The 21176-nt window shown below is 37.7% G+C and overlaps 1 protein-coding gene across 4 annotated transcripts in view; it reads left to right on the top strand.

Annotated features, from left to right (window-relative positions):
- The first annotated feature begins 3349 nt into the window (after nt 1-3349).
- Nucleotides 3350-21176, top strand: part of unc79.L (unc-79 homolog, NALCN channel complex subunit L homeolog) — a 94234-nt gene continuing 76407 nt past the window's right edge. For 3 of the 4 annotated variants that reach the window (XM_018230447.2, XM_041573020.1, XM_041573019.1), the window contains exons 1-4: nt 3350-3676; nt 9305-9425; nt 14429-14733; nt 19899-20096. In XM_018230447.2, the coding sequence (XP_018085936.2) occupies nt 3655-3676; nt 9305-9425; nt 14429-14733; nt 19899-20096 (646 nt within the window). In that variant the 5' untranslated portion in view covers nt 3350-3654. The remainder of the gene's footprint in view (nt 3677-9304; nt 9426-14428; nt 14734-19898; nt 20097-21176) is intronic. The other variant, XM_018230448.2, reaches the window with a different exon arrangement.

Here is a 21176-nt window from a genome sequence, read left to right on the forward strand (position 1 = left end):
TCAATCCCCCTCTTTTTTGTATGTTTGGCCAGGTCATTTGCACTTCCATAATACTTTACTTTTAAAATAATTAGCCTTGAGACAGCACCCGCAACACCTTTTAAATTTTAATGTAAGCAGACATCTGAGGTTTTTTTTTTGACTATTCAGTCTCTACAGAAATAAATGCAAAGACTACCTCTTGGAGCACTTGCAGTGCCTGACCAGTTATGGAACTTACAGTGCAGTGTCAACCTGCAGCAGTTAATATCCCCTTGTTTGTGTCTGTAAGTTATCCAGCAACTCAGTTGTAAGCCATCACCCCAGCTCCCCAGGCCTGGTGCCTTGTAGTTATCCTAGATTCTGCCCTTTCCTTCACTCTTCATAGCCAATCACTGATTAAAGGAACAGTAACATCAAAAAATTAATTTTTTTTAAAGTAATACACATATAATGCAGCGTTGCCCTGCACTGGTAAAACTGTTGTGTTTGCTTCAGAAACACTACTATTGTTTATATAAATAAGCTGCTGTGTAGCCATAGGGGCAGCTATTCAAAGGAGAAAAGGCTCAAGTTACACAGCAGATAGCAGATAAGCTGTGTAGAACATAATGTTATCTGTTATCCACTATTTATCCTGTTCCATATAACCTTTTTTTCAATTTCTGCCATTGCTACTCAGCAGCTTGTTTATATGAGCTATAGTAGAGTTTCTGAAGCAAACTGATCAGTTTTACCAGTGCTATTGATATTTCCATTACTTTAAAACACTTTAATTTTTTGGTGTTACTGTTCCTTTAAATCATGTCACTTCCACCTAAGGAACATATACAAAATAAATCTTTATCACCCAAGATGCCGCCAAAATTCTTATTCACTCTCTCGACATATCACATCTAGACTACTGTAACTCTCTATCAATTGTCCTACCCGCCAGAGCCTACCTCCTCTCCAGTCCATAATGGACACTGCCGCAATGCTTATACACCTCAGCAACCACTCCTCCTCTGCTATGCCACTCTGCCAATCGTGCACTGGCTTCTGCTACCTTTCAGAATAAAATTAAAATAAATGACCCTGACATTCAAAGCACCTCATAACTCTGCCCCTCCCTACATCTCTGAATTTATCTTTATATACTCACCCAACCACTTACTTCCCTCCTCTGCTGACCTGCTACTCAACTCTTCTCTCATTACCTCCTCACATGCTCGCATTCAAGACTTTGCAATGGCTGCACCTTTCCTTTGGAATTCTCTTTCACGGTCTGACCGACTTTCTCTCAACCTATCTGCTTTCAAGAAATCTCTTAAGACTTAGTCCACACCAGGCGATTCGGGGAGATTTAGCCACTTTAACCGCTTCCTCTTCTCCTGCGCTTCATTTTCCAAAGTTGCTCGAAGTTGCCTCACGAGGAAGAGGAGGCAGTTCGGGGGGATTAGTCGCCTCAAAGAAGAGGCGATAATTCGCCAGGTGCTAAATCTCCCTGAATCGCCTGGTGTGGACTAAGCCTAAAACGCACTTATTTACAGAAGCCTACCCTCACTCTGCTTAAATACTAAATACCACATATAGTGGGACATTTACTAAGATGCGTAGTTGCGCCAGCGTCCGCTTCGCCGCACTTCGCCAGGCAAAAGTTTGCGAAGTTGCGCTGGCGTTAATTCGCCAAGCAAAGCGAAGTTACGCTAGTGATGCTTAATTTGCATACTGCGCCAAATTGAAGTTACAATGGAGGTATATGTAGCAGCACTACACAAGCCTGGGAAACCTTCAAAACATCAAATAAAATTTTTATTTTGCCCTACACATGTGCCCACTGTATAGTTAAGGTGCCATGAGTTAGGAAATGTAGTGGGGAAGGAGGGTAGCCCCAAAAATGTTTTCGATCTTTTTCAGCCTATCACCCATAAAAAAAGAAAAAACGCCAGCGTTTTTTGGGACTTAGAATTTTTTTTTACTTTTTGGAAGCAATCGCTATCTACTCTATTGCACTTCGCCTGGTCTGAGGTGGTGAAGGAAGTCTGGCGTAAAAGGTAGCGTTCAGAAAAATGTGCACCTTAGTGAATTTGCGTAGTTACGTCCGTTGCGCAAATTCGCCAGGCGTAAGGGTGCGAAGTAACACTAGCGAATTTACACCAGCGTCCGTTAGTGAATTGGCGAATTAATGAAAATGCGATACGCTAGCGAATTAACACTAGTGTTAGTCGCTTCGTCCTTTAGTGAATTTGCCCCATAGTACCACCATATAGTACCACATCTCTGACCCACTTTATTCTGAACTTGCCCACTCCCATAACTTTATGGGTACTTGACAGCGATGCACAATATGTTGGCGCTCTATAAATACATGTTCATAATAATAATAATAATAATCTCTATGAGGCAGGGATCTCCTTCCTTTTGTCTATTTAGCTCTTAATCTTTAATGTAACTGTACTTTGTATTTATTCTTATTTATTATTATTTGTTCTGTTAATTTATTGTCCTCCTGTACAGTGCTGTGTACATAAGTAGCTTATATAAATAAAAATACATATTTATACATATTTCTTATAGATATCAAACCATAATAACTACTGGAACCTCACAAATGATTATACTACAAATGATACACCTTGTTCACAGGGCACAGATTCAGTCATCCCAGATTCAGTGCCGAGCCAAGCCACTCTAGGCAACCCGGCCAGCCACCGCGCTCCCCCACCGTGCGTGCACATGCCCCCGACTGAGACTGTGCGTGCATGCCCCCGATCTCAGTGGGCAGGGGAGAGCACCGGAAGAGAGGGAGACAGGGGAAAGCAGTGAACATGGACTTGGGGTAGGCAGAAGACAGGCACCTACCCAGCGCCCCCTTTCGTTGGTGCAGGTGCCTCTTCTGCCTAGCCCTAGTTCTGGTCCTGTCCTCTGATGCTGGCAGATGCCTGGAAAATACAGACACATACATATGTCTTAATCTCTAGACAGTAATATCATGGTTATTCAATGCAGGAATTTAGGAACAGATTAATAGCAGAGCATGGAGCTAGCTGAATTGTGAGATTTGAGATATTTAAACGCATCCCCATTTCTAATGTGAAATGACTGGCTGGAAGATACAGTATGCTTTTAATCTCTGGTGCACTTCTATAAACAGATTCTTACAGGTCAGAAATGAAGGCCATTTTCTCTGTCACCATTGCCTAGTTGCAGCATTAGACAGCCTGCTCTGGAGCATGTAGACTTAATGAGACTGACAGACATCTCTTTAGTCGTTTAATATAAGGAGTGCTGACTATTCATTACACCCCCTGTCCAAAAGCAATAACTATCAGTCGCCTCCACCGCAGCCAATACTCTGAACCCATGTTCCTATTCGAGCACTAGGATTGGACGAAACCAGTCACCTCCTCTACCAATAACTGCCATTCTTGTTGGAGACCATTTCTGTCGCTCTGGTTTCTATGTGGCTTCCCTATTGCATTTTCCCCCAAACGCCACTCCTCATGTAGCCATCACCAAGGACTGACGTCGGCTGTATCTACCCTGAATCAGCAGCCTGTTCCTGTTACATCGACGCGCTGGTTTGTCTCTCTGATCCCGGGGCACCATGCACTAAAGGGCGAACACAATAGGGTGAAACCCCACTGAGCCTTCACCACGGATTCCTGTGCGAGACGCCTTCACTTGGACGCCATGTCCACCAAAGCCGAGCAGTGTAAGCGACAGTAGCGCTGTCCATGGTGCTGAACAGGCGGCCCGTAGCGACCGAGATCGCTGTTGGTGCTGAAAACAGGAAGTGCCGAGCTGGCAGCCGTTCTGGGCTGGCAGTTCTCGGGCTGGCAGTTCTCGGGCTGGCAGTCAGCTTGCGGGTTGGATACATAAATGCTGCACTCCTGAATCCCAATACTTAGTTGTATATTATCATAATGGTAGATATATGTAGGAGATTAGTATATGGCCATTTACTAGTTGAAGGTTGTGATCTTACATACACACTCTTATGTATGTACTGATCGTTAATTATGAGCAATGGTTTTAATTCAGATATGTCATTTGTTTGTACTCAATTATATGTTTCATGTAATGGCGGAACAGAGGCCATATTCTCCATGTACACTATTGGCAATTACTTCCTTACCTTTCTTTGTTCCATCTATTCCTGCCATTGACTAATTCCCACGTCATTCCCATCCAGGTTGCCCTTTGGTGTTCCACGCATGAAGCTTAAACAATACTCACCCTGTCTTCCAATACAGCCTTTTAGGGCTTTGCAATCATTCCCATTCAATCACTAATCTACAATATTAATGTTGACCATTACTGTATGCTTTCATTTTATTCACCTGTTCTACTGCCTTTTACTTACAGCTTTTTTCCTTTACTGATGTTCTGCCATTTATATGCACTGAAGCTATTCACTGGCATTGTCATCTTTAAATTGTGTCCACGTTATTTATTTGCAATGAATATGTAGTTTTGTCATCCTCTTGCTGCTCTTTCATTAATTTCACTTCTGCCAATCCCTGCTCTTCTTTCTCTTCCATGTCCTGCACTCCCAGCAGTCACTGTTCTAATTTCTTAGTGCTTTTTATGTTGCCCTCGTCAGGCTACTGTACTACAAATACCCGAATTCCTCCCATCCCATTTATTAGCTCTACAGTTTTCCAGCCTTATGGGTTGTGCAGCTTTCTGCAGATACTATTTATTCATTGTTTTAATCATGAAAAATCTCTATTTTTTTATTTCTTGAGCTAAACAGGGAGACTGAAGCTACTCTTGCGAGGTCAATAATTAGATTGCCACTATACAAGCATATTTATTTATGTTTTGTTAGCAGGAGTCCATTATCCAGGGGGATTATTGGTATACTGTCATCTAATTATGTAGCGGGCCAATATTTTCTTCTGTTATTTGCAGTGGGTATATGAATGTCCGTTTAAATTTCAGTTAATCCAGGCAAATGGCACAAAAACTGAAATCATGATGGTGGTGAAACAGTAGTTCACAAGATTAGACTTCTGACTCATAGGCTATGTATACGTATGTGCTAAGTTTAGACACCGAAAATAATGGTTACAAGTAACTGTAAATGTTTAGAATGTTTTAACTTTTGCAAAAATGGCAACTGCATGATACATATTAAAATCATCTGATTTCCTCATCTTTTCATTTAAATGGGTTTTATTCTTTACAAAACTATTTAGTTAATTCTAAGGTTGTTTTATGAATGAAATCTTAGGAAAGGTTGAATGTTAGGTATTATTAGGCTAGGTGTACACACAGCAATATGGATAGGCAGTTTGAATGGTTTCTATTTCCCTCCCATGTTACTCAGAAGGCTGATTTGATAGACTGTCCTAGGATTCCATTGAATGCCAGCTGTTCTGCGAGATAGTTTGTGCTGAAGCCTTCCTTCTGTACTTGTATACAGAATTAGAAGATCAGAAAATTATTGGGGTTGTACAAACCTCTACCTTCCCTTTAGATCTGATTTTTAAGCACATTAACTGAATAAATAGTGCAGTGTTATTTGGTCAGTGCCAAATCTGATAAGATCCAACTGTTCAGCCTGTGGCACAGAGGATTACTTAATGTGAGAATCAGCCACTCTGAAGCCATCTAAATTATAGCACCTTAATCATTTTGTACAGCTGAATGAGACATATATGCTTCAATTCTTTAATTTCCTGTTAACAGCACATTGTTACAGCATGTCACCAGCATCTCACCATTAAATTGTCATTCCAGCTCACCTCTCCGTAGACTTATACTGTTGCAAGATAGCTGTGAGGTAGAAAACAGTGGGACTTTTAGTTATATAGTTATATATATATATATATATATATATATATATATATATATATATATATATATATATATATATATATATATATATATATATATATATATATATAATACTGTATTTCTCCAGAGTGGTTATCTGCAGGAAAAAACATATTTTAATTTTCTGGCTTTGGATGCTATGCCCTCTAATTAATGAGCCCTTAAACTTAAAGGGATACTGTCATGGGAAAATTTTTTTTTTTCAAAATGAATCAGTTAATAGTGCTGCTCCAGCAGAATTCTGCACTGAAGTCCATTTCTCAAAAGAGCAAACAGATTTTTTTATATTCAATTTTGAAATCTGACATGGGGCTAGACATTTTGTCAATTTCCCAGCTGCCCTAAGTCATGTGACTTGTGCTCTGATAAACTTCAATCACTCTTTACTGCTGTACTGAAAGTTGGAGTGATATCACCCCCCTCCCTTGTCCCCCCCAGCAGCCAAACAAAAGAACAATGGGAAGGTAACCAGATAGCAGCTCCCTAACACAAGATAACAACTGCCTGGTAGATCTAAGAACAACACTCAATAGTAAAAACCCATGTCCCAATGAGACACATTCAGTTACATTGAGAAGGAAAAACAGCAGCCTGCCAGAAAGCATTTCTCTCCTGAAGTGCAGGCACAAGTCACATGACATGGGGCAGCTGGGTAATTGACAAAATGTCTAGCCCCATGTCAGATTTCAAAATCGAATATAAAAAAATCTGTTTTCTCTTTTGAAAAATGGATTTCAGTGCAGAATTCTGCTGGAGCAGCACTGTTAACTGATTCATTTTGAAAAAATGTTTTTTCCCATGACAGTATCCCTTTAAAGAACATGGCAACTCTGAGGGCAAGATCCAGTAATGTGATCACTTCAGTTACTTGGTGTCTTATTACTACTTTCCACAGATAGATTGCTGTATATCTCAAAGACCATAAGGCATTGAGGGGAAAAAACAGATAAATAATATAGTGTAGTATTTCAAATTACATTTTTACACATGCACTTTAAGTGATTTGTAAGTGTTTAAATACACCCAAAGTTTGTTTCATGCCAGATTTAAAACAAATATATCCTGTGAAATACTATTCCCTTAGGACAGAGGGTGTTGTTGTGCCTTTAAATGGTTGAAATTAAACCCATGGTGTCTAGGTGTAGTTCAACAAAAGCACACACTCCTAGTGAGTTTGGCAGGCAGGCATACTTACAAACTGTAAGTTAGTAAAAAAACACTGATAATGGTAAGCGTTCGGGTTCACTTCTAAACTTCTTACATCCTTAGTGGGTAAAATGAAGCAACATGTGTGGAAGCGTTTATACAAGTTTAATAAATAAATAAGATTACACTCACAAAAGTTTCTTCAGTAAAATCGCTTAAAAACAATGCAGCATATCCGTATATGGTTCTGAGTTCTTTAGCGTAAAAAAGAACTGTGACTTTTACAATAAACAATCCAAGACCCTTACAGAGATTTGTAGAAAAAGGGTGCAAAGAAAAGGATATAAAAGAAACATATGAAAGGATTGGGCAGGAAGATAGAGATAAGATGTTGGAGTATAACAAAGATAATCAAATACAGAACATAAAAAAAGAAGAAGAGAAATTTGATCTGCGCTTTATAACACAATAAAATCGGAAAGCAATAGAAATAAGAAAAATTGTTGAGAAACATTGCAATGTTCTGAGTTTAGACATAGAACTGGAAACAATCCTTCCAAAGAAACTGAAAATTATCTTTCAAAAAGCCCCTTATCTTAAACAGAAATTAGTGCACACTTGCAGTAATCAAAAGGATAACAAAAAAAAAAAGGAAATATATCAGGGATTTTTCCATCTTGTCTCTGCAAAGCGTGTAGATTTGGGGTTAAAACCAAAACGTTTAAGAGTAATATAACTGGGGAACAATTCCAAATTCAAGAAACTATAAATGTGACACTTCAAACGTAATATACATGCTGGAGTGCCCGTGTGGCCTCCAATATGTAGGTAAAACAAACAGAAAATTAAAAGAAAGAATAGGCGAACACGTCAACAATATATGTAAAGGATTTATGAAACATTCTGTATCGAAACATTGCAAAAAGAAAGCTGGTGGATCCATAGGTTAAAACCCCTGTCCCCCCATGACCTAAATGTTGATTTTAATCTTAGGTCCTTTTTATCATGATTAGTATTTTGTTACAAAGTTTTTATGTGCAGGATGTTATTTTGCAACAATGTATACGGACTGTTTCTAAGCTATAAACCCATTGTGAGGAACAACAATAACGTTTTTAAAATTGGAACTTTGTGGGTAAAAGAAGCAACAATCTGGAAGTAAGGACATTGCTCATTGGAGAAAGCCAGTCGGCGAAACGCATCAGCGGTGACACAGGAGTGTGGAAGCGGCGGCGGGAGATCCCAGACAAGCGTGTTGGACTGAGAGAGACACTAAAGAACTCGGAACCACATACGGATACGCTGCATTGTTTTTAAGTGATTTTACTGAAGAAACTTTTGTTTAATCGTATTTATTTATTAAACTTGTATAAACGCTTTCACACATGTTGCTTCATTTTACCCACTAAGGATGTAAGAAGATTAGAAGTGAACCGGAATTCTTACCATTATCAGTGTCTTTTACTATCTTACTGTTTGTAAGTATGACCTCTTGCCGAACTTGCTAGGAACCGGAGTGTGAGCTTTTGTTGAACTACAACTAGACACCATGGGTTTAATTTCAACCATTTAAAGGCACAACAACACCCTCTGTCCTAAGGGAATAGTATTTCACAGGATATATTTGTTTTTAAGGTGGCACAAAACAAACTTTGGGAGTATTGAAACACTTACAAATCACTTAAAGTGCATGTATAAAAATGTAATTTGAAATACTACAATATATTATTTATCTTATGGTCTTTGAGATATACAGCAATCTATCTGTGGAAAGTGTCTATTTGAGGGTGGAGGAGAGCCCCTTTTTTGATTGTTGCATTGTGGAGACACCGTTCGTTTTAAAATATTAAGTATATGTAGCCAATTGTGTCTTATAACTAGCACTCACTAAGAAGCAGACAGTCATTTCCAAACTCCCTTTTCTTGTAATGAATGACTTTGGCTTGAATACACGTCAGATATTTAGGATTAACCTGCAATAACAAAAACACAAGGCTTTGTGGCATAGCAGGCAATATAGAAAGACTCTAGGCCATACCATTGACTTTAGACTGCTACTAACTGCATTCCATTACAGGACTGCTGTACTAATAGGACTAAAAAAACAATTACAATTTTGGGTCTCAGGCATTCTCATAACTATGCCAATGGAAAAAACACAAAATTACAAATTCTTAGGTTGGTTACCATATTGGGTCCAATCATTCTTGAATATCATGTACAATTTTCCATGTCAAAAGGTTGAGGGTTTGTGTCCATATCTAAAAGGATTTCTATAGATGAGTTTGATGGCAGATTGAGAAGTTTTGTGCATACTTTTGATTTTCATTTCTATTCTCTCCACCATTTACAGTTGCTTCCAAAATTCGATACCTTCAAGAATATCACAACCGTGTCCTACATAACATTTATCCTGTGCCATCTGGAACCGATATAGCAAACACCTTGAAATATTTCTCCCAGACATTACTAAGGTGAGATTTAGAGTTTTTTTGTAGACTGAAACAAACTGAAGGGGTACTTAAATTTTGCTTGATTGGATTTCTGCTTTGTCAATGCTCCTCCAAACAAAATTAGTTTATTAACCATATTACCTTGGTTAAAAATGACCAAATGACATAACCTGATGTTCTAAATGGGTCTGTAGGACCTGCTAGAATGCTAAGGCTTAACTCTTCTGTCTCACAAAGGGAACATTTGCAACAGCACATTCATGCAGAGATGCAGCCAAAATATTTATTGGCATGTTTCTGATGTTTTTGTTACAAATTTGTTTCTTTGGAAGAGAACATGTTTAAAAATGAAACCACGTTCAGGGATAATGTGGTTAATAACGAACATTCTCCATTTTTTTCATTCTCCTGAACCCTTTTTAGAGAATGCTTGCCTGCTAAACACAATCTTCATGGCATTGCACTATTAGGAATATCTGAGCCTAAAGGTACCATGAGTGGTGTGTATGTGGGAGTGTTTTTGGGTGACTGTTTATAAGACTTTACTATGAGGGTTTCCCTGAACTGTCAGAACAGAAAATTATATTCATAATACTTAATCTAAATCCCCGAATGTATGTCATGCTGAGATATTGCTCACTATATAGAATCTGAGACCACATTTTTCATTATCCACAAGTATGGTGTAACATATGCAGCAGCTATGAATGAAGAGAGATTTGTATCCATCTAACACTTTCAACCTTTGTGGAATCTTAACTTATCTTTTAAAAATTGTTATAATTATTAGAAACCAGTTGAGACGTATGTTTGATTAAAAGAATACATCTAACCAGTTATCACTGGGAGTAATTTTCTAAACTGCTTGCACAAAATGCCATCTTTTTCGCAAATAACCTGTTATTACTGTGCAAGCAAAAACTGTCAGTTTTTATGCCAAGCATATTAAACACCCAGCATTTCACCAATAACCTAAGTGTTGCAGGGGACTGGGAACAATAGTATAATAACAGTTAACAATCCTGCCCCTGAACATTCCATAATGCTCAGTTTCTAATGGGAAAGTTTAATGACTGTGAGGAATGTGTGGACGGATGTTGTGCAAATGCTGTTGCAAGAACATTTCATAGCCTGTTCAAGAGGCCCATACCTGCTGTTTTCTTTGGCAGTGAAAGAATTTGACCACATCCATCTTAACTCTGTTGAAAAGGGCATTGATTAACAGAAACACAATGATAAGATTAAAATAAAGACTGGTGCTTATTTGCCTCTTACCAAAAATTAATGTTTTATTGGTCTTTTGAGTGGATACGAGGCTTGCAAAAATTAAAGCATTTAAAGGTGTTGTATAATTTAATTTAGTTGATTGCAAACTGTTATGTTTTATGGAGCAATAGGCAAGATATGGCTCCTTAGCTGTTGGCGAAGTACAGGTCCCAGCCATGTTACTGAAGTACAAACACTGGGATTTGTAGTTTTTTTAAGAGCGTTAGTAGCCACAAACTTGCCATACCTGATTTTGTTAATAGCTGCCATATGGATTGTGCCATTAGCTTTGATACAAATATGGTGCTTGTAGCTGGTGATACTTTTAGGTAAAAGATTATATTATCTTTGGCTTATGATGAACACTGCGTTCCCCACCAGTGGGATTTTATGTATACATGCTGTCCATAATGAACCCTAAGCTGTTTTCTGTAATCAAGATATTGAAAAGGGAGCATCAAAAACTTTGTGCATGAATAAAGTCTACATTAAATGGGTGATATACTATGTTTTGCCCTCATAGTTCTCAGGGACCAGCAACCCTATAAATATTTTGGACAAATTTAAAAAATAATTTATGGATGATCTTTTGTAAAAATGCACGTACCTTGAGAAAAGGCTTAATAAATATACCCGGAGAAAAGGGAAGTGGGAATTTGTGTGTGTGTTGATATATATTTAAATAATTCAAATATTATTTATCCACACGTATGACAGTTTTGTGAACAATATAAAGAATATTATACCCAGTCCAAAGGATAAACAAAAACACAAAACAATAACAAAATCCCAGCATCACACACAGGGCTGTGGAGTCAGTACATAAATCCTTCGACTCCGATTCAGTTTATGGTACCTCTGAATCCAACTACGATTCCTCCTAATGTATTTTCTATGTTGATTGAAAGATGTTAAGTACACAACATACAAGGCATTTTATCGCTGCCAGAGCTCAAAAATATAAACCACATATTTTGGTAATTCTAAACCAAAATCAAAGTTAAACTAAATAAACCAAAACCAAATGGAAATATAGCTGTAGAATAGCTGTTTAATACAATCCAAAATTAACTAAAGTATTGTTCTTAGAAACAGAATTGCTTCTGCTATATCCTCCTTCGTAGAAGCTCTGAAACCTGATCTAATTATTTTCAGTGCTTGTATTTAAAGTTATTAGGAGTAGGTACATTTTTGCTTCCAACTCTGATTACACAAGGGGTACGTGTTGCAAGTTACCTTTTGCCATGCTGAAATGTATCACCACCTACAATCACGTTAAAATAGCCAGCCATAAATATCTTGAGCACCAGCTACCCAGGGCTATTCTGGGGTTTACAGAGGCTTGCCAATATCATGAATTAATGATATATATCTATTCTTTAAAATTCTATCTGCATTATATTTTTACCTCTACACACCAGTGTGTCCAATATGTCTAGCAGGTTAATATTATCTTTGGAATGTATTATGTACTATGTATAGTTTCATTAGCAATTGTAGAAATGAATATTCTTTTCAAGGAAAGAGAAATTAATTATGATCATATCTTGGTATTTCCATATTGTATTAATTGGAGAGTGAACAATTCTATGCCCCAAGGGCTTTAACAGGCCAGGATTAAATATATACCTGATACATGTAGGGTAATTAGCGACTCAACTCCTACCTTTAACCCCTTCTGCCTACTATTGTTGGGAGAGCTATGATACATATCCCTATAAAATTACTGGAATTACTGAAAGGGGTCAGGTTCTAGGACTAAGTATGGCTAAGTATAAGTATGGCTGTCTGTCTATAACGGATGAGGCTTGAGTAGAGAGAACTATTAGAACCATTTTTGTTTATGTTTGTGCTTTATAAATACTGAAGGCAATAACCATTTCAGTATATCCCAAGATCCTTACCTGAATCTTGTCTTTTTCTGTATATGAAGCTCTTATGCTTAGCTTTATAATAACTTTATAATCTGATGCATAAAAATACTACAGTACATAAACAAAACTAGAGTTTATTTTAATGGGATACTGTCTGTACTGCTACTTTATCTGTATCCAACAATAGATTATGTTTGTTAGTGCTATATAGTGGAATATGTTAGATAAAGATACAGTAGTCACATATTGTCTATTGTATAGGACTATTTCTGCTGTCTACAGTCAGAATCATAGCAAAAGTCCTTTATCTTAATGTATATTTGCACTCATGCTCAGGCTGGAGGGGTTAACAGTGGATCACCATAATATTTAGGCAATATTTTGCTTTTATCTATAGCCTATCATTAATTAGATGTGACATTTGGCCTGATACTGCCTTTGAGGCCAGGAGTTGTGCAGTCCTTCCCGAACTATATTTATTAAAACTACAGGTTCCAAACCTTTTCTCAGGCTACAACAGTGGTACATGAGTCAAGTATGTCAGATTTGTGGCACTCTAAAATTCTTTTCGTATAAGGTATTAGAAATTTTATATCATAACAATTGCAGGGCCATCTGATCTGTTTAATTATACTTGAAAGGCAAAATTAACACATTTCGTTTTCACGGATGTGCCTTCTTGGCAATTAATCCAGATGTAGACAGTCATTGGTACTCCAAGTGTCACAAAACCTTAACTCTTAGCACCCTTGCATCAGTTGAAATGGTTACTTGCAGGATTCTGGGAGGTGTAGTTCTGTGACATCTGGAGTGGCAAAGTTTGCCTATCCCTTGCTGAAGTGAATCATTCTTAGTTTTTTATAAAGTGCTGTTCACTTTCCTAAAACTATCTTTCCTTTAGTTTATAAGGATTGTATTCATTATTAATGTAAGTAGCTCAATATTGTTCAATAATCAATAACTTGCAGAGAATTATCAAGGTATTGCTTGCTCAGTCAGAAATATTTAGAATGTATATCTAACAAAATAGTGTTTGTATCCATAAAATAATGTTTCCTCTCCAAACATGGGCAAAGTTAAAAAAGAGCACACAAACTACCATTGCCATTAGCTCACATATGCTACGGATCATCTACTATATATTATTTTATAGCTTCTTCCAATTAGCTTAGTTAACATTTTAGAAATATATATTATTTCTTAATCCATGTGCCTGTTGAAACCTCATTACGTCAGATGATACTGATGGAATGTCATGAAACAGTATCATAAAATACATACAGACATTATTTTGATACAATAAACATGTGCTTTTTAAGAAGACATCTTAATAAACTCACATGTTTATTACTGGCTGAAACATGTTTCTGCAAGTGCCATATCTATATTTTACAGCATTTTATTTTGTGACTCCATTGTATCTATAAAAAGGGAAAAAAACAACTTAACCAGAAAAACCCAAACAACAACAAAAAAAATTAAATAAAAACAAAAGTAGTTCAACACAAGAACAGCAGTAATTGTATTTTGGCATCATTGGAACTGAAACGACCAGACCTTGTACTTGCACTGGACGTCAACCAATATGCATGACTGTGAAGCATTGACGTGGCACTGAAACATGCATCTTTATATTTTTGCTCCTTATGAACCAGATAGCACATGGGATGCAATGAGAACATTCAGAAAGTTGCAATTCCAATTTCCTATTTCTGCGAGTGAAAGTTTAAGTGATCCTAGATTGATAGAGAATGTATTGGTAGACATTGCATCTTATGTGGGATATATCTGGTGTTTTATTATTTGTTTTATAGTGTCATTTCAATGTAATGTGCTGTTCTTTGTGTCTTTGTTGTCTCTTTTTTTTCTTTGTCCCCTCAACAGCATTTTGTCCCGATCAGGGAAGAAGGAGAATCAAGATGCCTCCAATTTGACAGTGCCCATGACCATGTGTCTTTTTCCTGTGCCATTCCCACTCACCCCATCTCTAAGACCACAGGTCAGTTCCATCAACCCTACTGTTACTCGCTCCCTCCTTTACAGCGTCCTGCGAGATTCTCCATCAGAACGAGGTCAACAAAGCCGTGATGCTCAATTATCAGAGTACCCATCATTGGACTATCAGGGGCTTTATGTGACTTTGGTGACCCTGTTGGATCTAGTCCCTTTACTTCAGCATGGTCAACATGGTAAGACTTTTAAAATATTCTTCTGATTGTATACCTCTGGATATCTTTGTATGTACAAGTATGTAAGACAGTAGTGTGTAGCATACAGAGTTGGTATCATTTCTAAAGGGCTGCAGCATAAAAATTATTCTGTGATATTAGTTTGGTTCAGTTTCTGTGTAGCATACATAATTCAGCTATAATTTCTTTATATACTACATTTATGTATTTATGTGTGGCCATAAAGAAGCCTGCACTTACATCCAATATCTGTGGTTTGCATATAAAGTGTCTGGACATTCATCGTAGAATTTAAAGGGTGGATCAGGCATGCAAATCTGGACCGAGCCATTTGAAAACATGTGTACACAAATGATCAAAGAGTATTATTTGTCTCAGAAACTTAGGCTACTGTCATTGGAATTTTTTCCCCCCAAAATGCATCAGTTAATAGCGCTGCTCCAGCAGACTTCTGCACTGAAATCCATTTCTCAAAAGAGCAGATTTTTTTATATTTAATTTTGAAATCTGGCATGGGGCTAGACATATTGTCAATTTCCCAGATGCCCCCAGTCTTGTGACTTGTGCTTTGATAAAGTTCAGTCACTGCAAGTTGGAGTGATATCACCCTCTCCCTTCCCCCCCCAGCAGCTCATCAGCAGAACAATGGAATGTAACCAGATAGAAGCTTCTTAACACAAGATAATAGCTGCCTGGTAGATCTAAGAACAGCACTCAATAGCAAAATCCAGGTCTCACTGCAATACATTCAGTTACATTGAGTAGGAGAAACAACAGCCTGCCAGAAAGCAGTTCCATCCTAAAGTGCTGGCTCTTTCTCAAAGCACATAACCAGGCAAAATTACCTGAAATGGCTTCCTACACGCCAATATTACAACTAAAAAATACACTTGCTGGCTCAGGAATGCAATTTTTTAATATTGTAGAGTGAATTATTTGTAGTGTAAACAGTGTAATTTAGAAATAAAAAAATACATCAAAAAAATCATGACAGAACCCCTTTAAACACAGTGATCGGTGTTCAAAACATCTGCCTACAACAATTAGGGTAGGACTCCACTGGCATTTTCGGCGCGATCCAGCGCGCTGAGCAAAAAATGCAGGTATCACGTCGGATGCAATGGAAATAAGGTAAGATATGGAAATGTCGGATGAAGTTGCAACGTTGATACGACACGTCTGTCCGACAGTCATGCCGCGTCGGATCAACGCTGCGACACCATCCAACAATGCTATAACTTACCTTATTTCTGTCGCATCCGACGTGACGCCTACGTTTTTGCGCAGCGAGTCGGATCCCGCGGAAATCACCCATGGAGTCCAACTTGAGTGAAGAAGAACTTGTGGTATAGTTATGTGGCCAGTGTTTTTGCTGCCCTATGTCAACAACAGAATAAAGAAATTCTTGCCACATAATCATTATTGTCTGGTACACTGGTACACAACATTTGGAATTTCAATTGTTATTGAAGTATAGTTCTGGGATTCTCACCTGCTATATTTGCCTGTAGAGTGGTGCTGGCAGAATTAATTCTACAGTGCTTTCAGAAGTAAAGATAGTATAAGCCTGGTCTAGTTAGTTGCATTGTTTTGAAATTGCCACAAAGCTATTGTTATAATGTGAGTTTTGAAAATGGTAAGTAAAGTTAAAACTAAATAATGTGTTGAGTAGTTCTTGTTCAACTGCATATTCAGAACATAGATCCAATATATATATATGGTCTATAGATTCTTGCAACAGATATTATTGTAATATTAACCTCCAATATAAAACAACTTGCATGGAGAAACAAATGCATCTAACACTTCTAATAGGATCGTCATGACAAGTTGAAAAAGAGGAGAATACAAGAGCAGGTAGATTTGTGTTGCTTGCATATTTAAGTATAATAAAATAATATTTACTGACCGTATAAAGGGGCATATAAGCCCACATGCCACAGATTTTCCTATCTGTCCTAGTTCTCCATGTGGACAAATGAATCACAACAACCACATAAAATAAGCATTGGGCTTACAGATTTGTTGTAGAATATTAATTTAAGAAGCCAGCAAAGGATTTGTCATTCATCTCATTCCTTGCTAGTTCTGTACTTTCCATGCTGGTAAGAAAAGAAAATAAGAAAGTAGAGAGCACACAGATATTTGATCTGAAATAAAAAAAAATATACTAATTGTTAAAAGAAAAAGAAAAGTTAGAAAAAAGAAAAGTTATTTAAAAGAAAATATATCACTAGAAGCTGAAGCAAGGACCGTCTATAGTAAAATTATGTTTTTTTTAATAATGAAAATATCTTATTAGCTAGTACTTGTTGGTTTTATGTGAGTAATTATATAATAAGTGTCTACTGTACATTAAGAAACAATATTACTTTAGGATGATACAAGGTTATAGCTTCTAAAGCTATAACCTCTTCACATATTATGCTGCTGTTCATTTGATGGCTGAGATTGATTTCCAGTTTCCACTCATATGTACAGGTATGGGACCTGTTATCCAGAATCCGAGGGACCTGGGGATTCCCGGATAAGGGGTCTTTTAGTAATCTGCATCTCCATACCTTACGTCTACTTTTAGTAACTTGCATCTCCATACCTTACGTCTACTAAAAATGTATTTAAACTTTAAATAAACCCATCAGGATTGTTTTGCCTCCAATACGTTTTATTATTACAGAGAAAAAGGAAATCTTTTTTAAAAATTGTAATTATTTGATTAAAATTGAGTCTATGGGAGATAGTAATTTGTAGCTTTCTGGATAATGGGTTTCCAGTTAACAGGACCCATACCTGTATAAGCAAAATGAAATGCTTTAAGGGCTATGGCACATGTGGCCACTTCTTGGCTACAATAAAAGATGGGGATTTCCACATTGATATAGTATGGTTATTTTACATTTTCCTATATACTGTAGGCAACGATCATAAGTACATATAAATTGTATGTACTGTACATTACATCTTTGTACCACTGAGTGTCTAGAAAACATGATGCATGTAATACATTTTCTTGTAGAACATTGTTGTTCCACTTTTAGTTCCCAGATATTGCAGGACTACAAATCCCAGCATATGTTAAACCATGTTTACATCTTCAAGAATGCTGTAATCTGTACCCTATTTAAGGACCTCGGGTCAAGCAACACTGTTAAATACAACTAAAGAGGAAAACATGCAACATTTGCATGACTACAAGGGTCTGTAGGATCAACTGTAATAGCTAAGGAAAGGGAAAATTATATCATACGTAGGGACAGATTTATCAATGGAGTGTCCAGGAAAGGAAAATCACATTAAGTATGATACAATTGTCCCTTTTCACTGGACACTCCATGTCATACACATGGGACCCAGATGGGAGGGTAATAGTTCGACAAATCTGGATCCCAGAAATTAATCTATTCCAGATAAATCCCAAGGAGAATGAAACCTACACCAGTGAATATTGAGAGAACACCTGGTCTGAAACCATAGTCTATCTCTGCAGAGGAAACACACGCTAGAAGATAAGAAAAGTGCGAAAAGTGTGATAAGCACAAGAAAAAAGGAAATAGGTCTCTTTTGAGGCAAAGCCCACATGAAAGTGATGAGAGCTGGTGTGAAACCAACACGACACTCCCCCTCCCCGAAATAAAAAAAAAGTATACTCCATAGAAAGAGAAGAGGATAGCAACACCTTAGCTAACTGGCACCAACCTCTCCCATCTGTAAAAATCATAAGGGATGTAGGGGCCATCCACACTACTGCCGCCGGACGCTTTTTCAGACAAGCCCGGTAAGGCACGCGGATGGGGGGACATAGCACTTGCCACGGGACAGGTTACAAGCAGGCCGGGAGGACACATGGATCAAGGACAAAGCAGTGATATTAGCCACAGTACCACTGTGCTTACCTGATGCAGATGATGAAACACTGACTCCATACATACGGTAATATGCTTACGGGGGAAAAGTCTCACGAACCAAAACCCCAGTCCCTAGGATGCTTTCCAGCAAGCCCTAATGTTTTCTCAAGGCTAAAAAGAAAAACTTGCTTCCAATGGGAGTAAAAAAGTAAACTGAAGCAGAAGAACAAAAAAAAACAATGGATAGAGGGTGAGGTTGAGATTTTAAAGCTTTGGGGAGGGTCCTTCTGACGGGAGCACTGGGATGGGGCTATCCTCTGTATATATGACATGGAGTGTCCAGGGAAATGTATTTTAAGAGACTTGCATTCTTTTTATGTTACTTGCCTGGAACATTCCTATTGCAATGTTGCTTGCTTGCTTTTGAAATACAGAAAAATGCAACAGCTTTTTGGAGGGGCATATTTATATATGTGTGTAAAAAGAACCATTGATATCAAACATTGCTACCATTGCATGTGATTAGGGCCGGATTTACATAGTGAGTGTCCCTAGGCCCACTGCTGTACGTCATCCCTGTCCCCTCCCCTTTATTTGTGCAAAATTTCATCATTGGGACCGGAGCAATGGGGATTGCACACAGGAGATTAAAAAAAATGATTGTATCTACAGAGCATCCCCAGTGTTTTTGAACCAATGTGGGTGTGGTTGGGCAGCATGCCCCCCCCTAAAATCCTGCTGCCCTAGGCCCTGGCCTTGTTGGCCTTTCCACAAATCCGGGGCTGCATGTAATGTGTAATAATGCTATGCTACAGTCAAGAGTAATATTCCTGTGCAAATAAAGACACGTGAAAACCAGGATTGGGTGCCACCACTTTTTCCACAGCATTTGACCTGGGACATACTTATAAAGCTATGTAAAAAAAATTATATTAAAATCTAAATTCACTTTGCCACTTTAATGCAAGGGCATGTCATATAAAATCATGTAGATATTAAACTGTAGAATTCTATTTGTCAGTTGAGTATCCATGTGATAAAACTGCCATAAAAATAGTAATGGTGTGAATTGGATAACAATTTTGTACAATGTTCATCAGATAACACCCTTGCAATTTACATTCACGAAAGAATTGCTAATTAAAACATTGCTGCTTATGCTTGCCCCATCAAATTGAATAAATTATATCAAGTCTAATGGTAAAATAATGGCATTCATTTCAGCAAAATTAAAATTGCACACATTTATAAATACACCTTAATGGATAATTTCATTTATTGCCATGATGTATGACTAAACTCTTTGTTTTTTTCCCCCAGATCTTGGACAATCTATATTTTATACAACTACATGTCTTTTACCATTTTTGAGTGATGATATTTTAAGTACTTTGCCCTATACAATGATTTCAACTCTGGCCACGTTTCCTCCATTTCTGCACAAGGATATTATCGAATATCTCAGTACTTCATTTCTGCCGATGGCTATATGTAAGTCTGTGGAACCAAATGAACAAGGTGATTTTTATCTGTATTTTCCTAGACAAGGTGCAATTGATTTTTTTCTCTTTCTTATTCATAATAGCGATCATTTTCTATGTTCAAGGCTGGGGCAAACAACAGAACAGACACAATTTTTGCAGGGATACATGCACCCCTTGCATGCCTCTTGCACTTCTGTCGGGGGTCTTTGTAAATTTTCATGCTTGAAAGGAAACAAAGGAAACTGTGTTTCCTTTCAAGCAAGAAAATGGTCCATCACATTGGGGAGCTCCAAATTGCCAGTGATGCCTCAAACATGTAGCCAGTTGGGGGAAAATAAAGAGGATGCAGATAATCATCAGTATCTGTAGTTATCAAACTTGGTATCTAGAAAAGTCTTAACCTACATTTTATATTGCTCTCCTTAGGATATAAATAGGATATATGGGATGCTAACTGGTTAATTATAATCAATTAACCATCTTCCACATGAAAGTAAAAGGCATTGAAAGTAAAAGGCATTGCGTTTTATTAAGGAAACCAACTACAGTACCTTGCTATATCAGGTTAACAGTACAGTTAACCTTTTGTGCAGCAGATGGTCAAGCCATGCCGAGATTTAAAAGGGATTGTTTAATTTAAATACTTCCCTGCTTGTACATACATTCATTTGTAGTTATGTGATACTACCTTTTTTTAGACAAAAAAACCCATTATTCGTATACATACACACACAAAAAATTTTGCATATCTCTGACTGGAATTTACTTAGAATAAAAATAATTGGACACAATGATAAACGCCTCTTTGCCAGCCATATAATCTGCATGTGTATACGATCAGCCAAATCCAGGGTCAATTTCCGCTGCATGAGACTACCAAACAGGCCCAGATTTGTGGAAAGGCCACCAAGGCCCAGGCCTAGGGCAGCAGGGTTTTAGGTGGCGGCAGGCTGCCCAACCACATCCACATTGGTTCAGAAACACTGGGGATGCACAGCAGAGAAAGTCTTTTTTTTAGATCCCTATTGCGCCAATCATGATGATGAAAATTTGAGCGAAAAAAGGGAGGGGATGGGAGCGATGAATGTCAGTGGGCCTAGAGGAGCCCGCTATG

This window comes from Xenopus laevis, chromosome 8L (assembly GCF_017654675.1).
Source record: "Xenopus laevis strain J_2021 chromosome 8L, Xenopus_laevis_v10.1, whole genome shotgun sequence".
NCBI classification, from domain to species: domain Eukaryota; kingdom Metazoa; phylum Chordata; class Amphibia; order Anura; family Pipidae; genus Xenopus; species Xenopus laevis.